Raw genomic sequence first — 7,965 nt, 5'->3', positions numbered from 1 at the left:
TCCCCGTCACTCCGCCCACCTCCTCCTTCCCTCCTCCCGAGGAGGAGACGCCACTCCAGCGGGAAGCAGGATGGCTGCTACCTGGGGCGCCGACCGGCACGTCCTTCCCGGGGACCGAACCGCGCCTGACCCCGAGCTTCTCTGGGCCTGGCTCCGTCCCAGATCGCCCCTCCTAACCTGCCCTTCCCGGTTCTAGGAAAGCCACTTCCCTGGCCGCCTTCCAGCCATCCTTGCCCTCCTTTCCTCTCCCCCCGCCCCCCTCCTTCCAGTCTGTCCCTTCCCTCCCGCCCTTCTCTGACTCCCAGCTAGGGCCTGGGCCAGTGCTGGGTATCAAGGCCTACAGCTTCCCCGCTCCCTGCACCAGAGGGCCTGCAGGCTGCTTCTGCCTCCTGAGGGCGTGGGCTAAGCTGGCCGGCCAGGGAAAGGCTGGACCGGGGCTCCTCTGTCTCCAGGTGTGCTGGGGAGGCGGGGGTGGGGGGGGGGGTTGCCAGAGGCACTGCCCTGCCTCGTCCTGGCATTCGGCTCCAAAACCCTGGAAGCTGGAGGTCAGCGTCCCAGCTCTTGGAATGAAAAGTGTCTCTGAGTCTCCTAAGTGGGCACAGACAAGCCTGCCCGGCAAGGCTACACACGTTACCGAGGAGGGGTCCTAGGGACCCTCGCTGCCCCCACCTCTGCCAGACGGCACGAGATTCAGGCACGAGTAGGGCAAGGCTGCCCCCTGGTGCCTGTCAGGTGCACAGACCCTCCCCAGAAGGCCTCACTGGGAGGCCCCGACACCCCCCCCACCTGTACAGCTTGTCTCCGGGGACCTTCAGGCCTCCCTTTAGCAAGGGTTTTGGCGGCTTCCCTGCCCGCAGCTGAGCAGCCTGTTGGGAACTTTGTAGAGTGAAGAGCAGCCATGGGGTGGGGAAGGAAGAGGTCACTGTCCCGGCCTCGGGACCTGAAGTGTGCCCCTGCCCCCCACCAGTCCCAGACTCTCCGATCACCAGGCTGCAGTCCCCAGATGGCTCATCCTGTTAAGCTAAACCCTCAGCCATCCGGCAGCAGCTTTATGAAGAAAAGCGGTTCCAGCCCGAGCCAGATTGAGCCTGCTGGGTGAGGAGGGGCTGCCCCTCCACTTGGGGAGCCTCCGGGGGCCTTTGTGGAAGCCCAGCAAGGTGGCCTGTGCTCAGGTTGGGTCTTGGGTGGGGGTTCAGGGTATGGGGAGGCTTGGGGATGCTCAAGATGGCAGGGTGGCTCTGTTCATCAAAAGACCGTAACTTGAGTTTTCTTTGGTCTTGTGTCAGACTGAAGCTGGTCTGCAGACAGAGGCCACTGAGAAGTGTGTGACCCGTGGTGGCATGGAGGAGTGGGGCCCACGGGAGAGCAAGGGCGGAGGGGAAAGACAAGTAGCCCGGCGAACCACAGGCGCCTCAGTGCGCAGCCAGAAGGCAAGGGGAGCCCGGGAAGTAGGCGCGGGGGTGCTCGCAGGAGGGAGACCTTCCTGGGCCCTTGAGCAGAGATCAGAGGGCACCCTGACAAGGAGGGGGAAGTGAGGACGTGGCCAGGTGCAGGGATCCCTTCCGAAAATTTAAGGTCTTGCTTGTACAAGGAGCCTGGTGGGGAGAGAAGGCAGTGGCTGGAGGGGGCGTGGGCAAGCCGGTGACACTTTGGGGAAATGGCTGCCGCTGCAGGGAGGACAGAGGGCGAAGAGGGCAAGGCCTGGGAAACCAGAGGAAGGCCTTCGAAGGAGCCAAGGGTGGGTCTCCTCTCCCCTGGGAGGGGAGGTAGGTTCAAAGGCCAGTGGAGGAGTGTGAGTGAGCGGTCACCATCAATGCCTGGGAGAGATCAGAGGCTGCTGGGAGGGAGGGCAGCTGGACTGGAGGGGCCCAAGGGAGACCCAAGGGAGAGGTGAGTGCTGTGAACGGCCCGCGGGGGCTCGGGGGCTCTAGGACCCAAGCTGGCACCCCTTCAGGGGGACCCTTCCTGCGGTGTCTTTAGACCCTCCTTATAGGGGTCTCCATTACCTGGGGAGTGCGACAAGCCCCCAGACCAGACTTGCTAGGACTGCACCTTCCCTCCCCCAACCGACTGCAGTCTTCCCCAAGCAGGGAACCACGGCACCCCCCAGCCACCCCCCCACTCTTCTGGGCCCCAGTGGCTTCCTCCTCTCGGCCCCGGCAGCCACGCTGGACACATCTCGCCTGTCCCTCCCCATCTGCCCTTCTCTGGGCTTTTCTCCTGCCCCAGACGGAGCTAACGTTGTGTCCCCAGCACTGCAGCGCAGTGCGCCCCCTGAGCTGCCCTACCCCTGTGCCCTGCGCTGGGCCCCCTGTCTGGGCCGAGCTGCCTCTGACCCTGCACACTCAGCTTGACTGCCACCTGTCCCGGGGAGGCCAGAGAGATGGGTGTGCAGCTGCGGGGCTCGAAGTTCACCGACAGGTCCTCGCCTCCAGCCGGCATGAATCGACAGGAGTTGCCCGAAGTGGGAGCTGGCAGCCGGGACTCTGGCTTGAGTCGTGTTGCCTCAAGCAGCGTGTGGGAGCTTCCGAGTGGATATAAGGACAGTCAGGGCGCTACTGCGGCGGGCGCTGACCCCCTGGACAGGACACCAGCGAAGGGGGTCTCAGCCTTGGGGGGGGGTTTCCCGGGGCTTTGAGAAGGTATATCTTGCCACCATCCCCTCTCCGGGCGGGAGCCACTGGGGGTGAGTGGGGTGCTGTGGGTCCGGAGACCAGTCCCCCTCCAAGCCCTGTCTATGCCTCCACGGCTCCTGCCAGGCCCCTGTGTCCCTGGCCCCTGAGCGCGTGAGGGCATGGGGTTGGGGGAGCTCTGGCTCCAGCAGCTTCTAAGTGAGAAGCAAGGGGTTCCTGGGCCCAAGGCAGTGTGGGCTGCCTATCAGAGCCCACTGAGGCTGGAGTTGTATGAGGAGCTGAGGAGGGGCGGGGGAGGAGGGGAGAGCTGGAGGGAGGGCAGGAAGGGAGTGTGAGCTCAAGGCTCTCATTGTCCAGGGAGGCCTGGGAATTGGACTGTGACAACGCGGGCTGCAGGGCCCACAGGGTCTCAGGTGGCCGTGGCCTGAGGAGTGGGTCCATGGGGGGGTGTTCCCCACCCAGGGGTGGCTGCTTAACCTTCAGGGCAGCAGGAGGGTGGGGGGCACAAGGAGCTTTGGAATTAGAATTAGCTGGGAAGAAAGGCTGGCATCCATCTTGAAGGGCTTAGTGCTTTCCACCACTGGAGAAGGGAGATTGGCCTGAGGCGACCCCCCAGGGCTAGGCCTGGAGGCTTGGGAGGGTACCCAGCACTAGGGAGAAGCAGTCTGAGCCTCCTCCCCGTGCCCCCAGGCAGGCCCGGCTTTCCCTGATACCGACACTCCACACTAGAGCCGTGCACTGGAGGGCGTGGCTCGGCGGGCTCCGTTCTGCCCTCACACTTGCCTGCCCGCGGCTGTCTTGGCAAAGCCTCCTCAGGTGGGAACCGCCTCCAGCAGAGGGGCTGCTCCAAGCCAGAAAGATCCCTCGCTGCACGCGCCGCCGCAGGCGCTGCCGCAAACACCGAGATCCATTCGACCTTCACTGCTCACCTGCATGCACCCAGCCCCCTCCGGCCCACATTTTTGTTCTATAAACGTCAAGTCTTTTCGGCACTTTGGAGACGGTCTTTGAGACTCTATCCACACCGCTACCTTCCCAGTGTTGGCCTCACTGAAAGAAAGCTCTGTCTTTGGATTTCGGAGTGGCTGAACTTGGTCTGTTTGGGACTCTCGATCAGGTACTCTTGCGCCGCAGTGCCCTGGCTCTGCATTGTTACACCGAGCAGCCACTGTTGCACGTTGTTATGAACCCAAGTCCATGGTCTGAACTCAGATTTCCTCTGCTTGCCTGTAATGTCCTTTCTCTGCCCCGGGACCACACTGCATTCATTGTCACCTCTCCTCTTAGACTTCTGAATGTTTGGCCACCTGGACAGTTTGGTTTGTCTGGTGATTTCGTCAGCGGGAGACGGGGTGCCGGCTACAGAGGGGAGGAGCACCGCGTGACTCTGCTGTGCATCGGCCTCGGGCACCCGGCTGGGGTCGCGCTTGTCCTTCAGGTGTGTCCACTTTAATGGGACTCTCCCCGCTTCTAGTCCACTCGTTTCGTAGTGCCTTCCAGCAGCCCCGTTCGGCCAGCTGGTTTCATACACTTGTGATACACCGAGATCCTTCGGTCGGTTTGCATTCCTTCCCGGGATCCCCCAGCTTCCTGAAGGATTATTTTTTAAATTGTGTATGTTAAGCTTCACTCTTGCTGCCATCCACTTCCCTGGGTCTGGACTTCCCCCGGTGCCCAGCCGCACGTGATTCCCCTCTCTCTACCCCCTGGCAACCACCGATGTGTTCCCTGTCGCCGTAGTTTTTGCCTTTTCTGGAATGTCATATAAAGACACTCTTACAGTGTGTCGCTGTTTCCAGGCTGTCTTCAGGATGCAGGCACTGTCAGCAGTTCCGTGCCGGCTTTTGTGTAGACCAAAGTTTTCAGCTCCTTTAGGTAAATGGCAAGGAGCACCATTGTGCATCATATGGGAAGAGTTCACTTAGTTTTGTAAGAATCCGGCAAACTGTCTTCCAGCGTGGCCGTACCATTTTTGCGTTCCCAGCAGCCCTGGAGGAGAGTTCCTGTTGCTGCACGTTCTAAGCAGCATTTGGTGTCACCGGTGTCCTGCATCAGAGCCTTTCTCCATGTGGCATCTCCTGGGCAGGCGCAGTTAAGTGTTAAGTGTCAGACTTGGGCTCAGGTCATGATCACGTCATGATCGAGTCCCACATCGGGCTCTCTGCTGTCCTCTCTGCTGTCCTCGCAGGGACCGCTTTAGATCCTCTGTCCCCCTCTCTCTGCCCCTCCCCTGTGCATGCGCACGTGTGCTCTCTCTCTCAAAAATAAGCATTAAAACAATTTTTTTGCACTTCCCTGTGGACATAAGATGTACAATCGCAAGCATCTCTTCCTATGCTTATTTCTCATTTGCATTTCTTTGTTTTTGCCCATTTTTTAACCGAGTTGTTTGTTTTCTTTTGTTGAGTTTTAAGAGCTCGTTGTTTATTTTGAATACCAGTCCTTTATGAGATGTGTCTTTTTCAGAGACTTCCCACCAGTCCGCGGCTTGTCGTCTCTCTAACTGTGGTTTCCAAAGCAAACATTGAAAATTTCGATAAAAAAAAAAAGCATGGCTTTTTCCACATTATATCTAAAAACTCAGGGTGCCTGGGCGGTTCAGTTGGTTAAGCATCTTACTCTTAAAATTCTTTTTATGTTTTTATTATTTCATTTTCTTATTATTTTTTTAGTATTTTATTTATTTTTGATACAGAGAGAGACAGAGCATGAGAGGGGGGAGAGAGAGAAGGAGTCACATAACCGGAAGCAGGCTCCAGGCTCTGAGCTAGCTGTCGGCACAGAGCCCGATGCGGGGCTCGAACCCACGAACGTGAGATCTGACCTCAGCCGAAGTTGGAGGCTTAACCGACTGAGCCACCCAGGCGCCCCTTATTATTTTATTTTTGAGAGAGAGAGAGAGACAGTGCGAGCAGGGGAGAGTCAGAGAGAAAAGGAGACACAGAATGTGAAGCAGGCTCCAGGCTCCGAGCTAGCTGTCAGCACAGAGCATGACACGGGGCTCAAACCCACAAACTGGGAGATCATGACCTGGGCCAAAGCCGAACGCTCAACTGACTGAGCCACCCAGGAGCCCCATAAGCATTTTACTCTTGATCTCAGGGTTGTGAATTCAAGCCACGAGTTGGGCTCCATGCCTAGTGTAGAATCTGCTTAAAAATAAGTAAATAGATAGATAGATGGATAAAGACTCATGGCCAAGCCCAAGCGAAGACAGATTTTTCTCCTATTTTCTTCTAAAGCTTTGGTATTTTACATTCAGGCCTGCAGTCGACTTTGAGTTAAGGTTTCTGGAAGGGCCCCCTGGAAGGATTTTGAAAGGCTCTTTATCCAAACCACTCAGGACACGTGTGCATTTTGAAATTGACGTCTACGATATTTCACCAGATGTTCAAACAGTTGCAAAGGGTGTGCTTTCTGGTGTATTGTAAATACTGTTAAAAACCCCCAACCGCGATAGCACTTTTGACGGGAGACCAACGGCATTAAAATCACCCACTGACCTGATCCGTGTGTCCATCTCAAACTCTGATGCCGCTCTTCTTTCCACGTTCCCTTGGGAAGGAAGTTCTTTTCTTCCTGCCTCCACTTTTCATCTGCTTCCATCTTTCTCCAGGCGGGCAGCCTTTTATTACTCATGCTTTGTATTTCTCTGAAACACAAATGTGCATAAATGTAATTCTGTGACCCTGGCGCTCTGATAAAATTCCTTCCGGCTTGACCAGAACAGCAGCAGTGGCTGAGACCTGCTGACGCATGACTGTTAAACAAGCAAGTAACGTGGGGCTCCGGTGAACGAAGAGGACTTCCGGTCGGTGAGGGACGGAGCTCAGCACTAGGAGTAGGCTGGGACCCCCGGAACCTTCCTGAGTGAACTGGGGGGGCGAGTGGGAAAGGGTGGCGGGCACAGTTACTGGAGGGACCTTCAGAGACAGGTGGCACCTGAGTTCTGGAAAGATGATTTTGGAAAACCTCTGTCTGCCCTGTGGACCTTCTTAAAAGACTTCGTGTCACGGACACCTGGGTGGCTCCGTTGGTTACGTGTCTGACTCTGGATTTCGACTCAGGTGGGGATCTCAGGGTTGGTGAGATCGAGCCCCGCATCTGGCTCTGTACTGACCACATGGAGCCTGCTTGGAATTCTGTCCCCCCCTCTTTCTCTGCCCTTTCACTGCTCATGTTCACTCTCTCTCTCTTTCAAAATAAATAAAGTTAAAAAACAAGGACTTTGCGTCATGCCAGGGCCTACAGACAGACCCCTGTGAGTCTGTGAAGCCTGTGCAGCACCAACTGGTATGGATGTGCTCCTGTCAACAGCCAGAGCGCCTGTCCCCCCATCCTTGGTGGGGCCCGGACCGCCTAGGAGGGGAGCCAGAACTGAGAAGTGACTGGATTGGAGGAATCCACCAATAGTTGCACAAAGGGTTTAATCCACTCACCGCACACTTATTTCCTGAGCTGGTTCAGCAGGGGCACTTTCTAGGAGTGGATTCTTAGGTGAGGAAGACAAGATGGAGAAGGTGATTTTGCAGTGGAGTCTTCTGAAGGCAGGGCAGGCATGGTGATGTACTAGAGACTGGGCGGGGGAGGCCTGTCTGAGGAGGTGAAGTTTGAGCTAAGACTTGACAGAGTGAGGGAGCAAGCCAAGCAGATACCTGGGTGAAGAGCATTCCAGGCAGAGAGGCAGTGAGTGCAAAGGCCCTGGGGCAGCTGCATATGTGGGGTGTTGGAGGGCCAGTTAGGAAGCCAGTGCGGTTGGAGCTGTCTAGAGCTGGTTGACCAAGGGGGAGACTGGGTGGAAAGGGGCCAGAGCAGCGACAGGGAAGGGGGGATCATGCAGAGCCCTTAGGCCACTGTAAGGATTTGTGCTTTGACTCATGGCCCAGAGACCTGTGGAAGGCTCTGGATATCTGGTGACATGATCTCAATATAGGAAATGCTCTGGCTGCGGGGTGAGGAAGAGACTGGGTAGGACGGGTGGAGGGTGGGGTCAGAGAGCAAAGGGCCCCCAATGGGGAGGCGGTTGCTGTCCTCCAGTTGAGTGCTGATGGCGGCTCAGGCCAGGGTGGCAGAAGTGGCAGCGCTGGGTGAGGGAAAAGCCCTGAGAGCGTGCAAAGAGCTATGTCAACATGTGGGTGAAGAGACTTCTGGGCAGGAACACGGTGGTGCAAAGGCCCTGGGGCCGGCCCAGCCAGCCGCCAAGGGGCCAGAGCCGGCAGGAACCGGCGTGAATGACTGAGGAGGGAAGCGGTGGGGGCCGGCGCCGGCCGATTGCCTTACAAGGCGCCCTGCAGCGCCGCGGCGGCGCTCGGCCACCACCGCAAGCTCGGTC

General features: G+C 57.6%; 2 protein-coding genes across 2 annotated transcripts in view; one reads left to right on the top strand and one right to left on the bottom strand.

The window, feature by feature from the left end:
* Nucleotides 1-3,783, bottom strand: part of SLC6A8 (solute carrier family 6 member 8) — a 7,659-nt gene extending 3,876 nt beyond the window's left edge. Inside the window, exons 1-2 of the mRNA XM_029929720.1 lie at nt 3,665-3,783; nt 2,289-2,524 (exon numbers count right to left, since the gene is read on the bottom strand). Of these exons, the coding sequence (XP_029785580.1) occupies nt 2,289-2,524; nt 3,665-3,783 (355 nt within the window). The remainder of the gene's footprint in view (nt 1-2,288; nt 2,525-3,664) is intronic.
* Nucleotides 1-7,965, top strand: part of PNCK (pregnancy up-regulated nonubiquitous CaM kinase) — a 12,069-nt gene that overhangs the window by 407 nt on the left and 3,697 nt on the right. The window lies entirely within an intron of this gene.

This window comes from Suricata suricatta, chromosome X (assembly GCF_006229205.1).
Source record: "Suricata suricatta isolate VVHF042 chromosome X, meerkat_22Aug2017_6uvM2_HiC, whole genome shotgun sequence".
Taxonomy (NCBI): domain Eukaryota; kingdom Metazoa; phylum Chordata; class Mammalia; order Carnivora; family Herpestidae; genus Suricata; species Suricata suricatta.
This window is presented reverse-complemented; position numbering and strand designations above follow the sequence as displayed.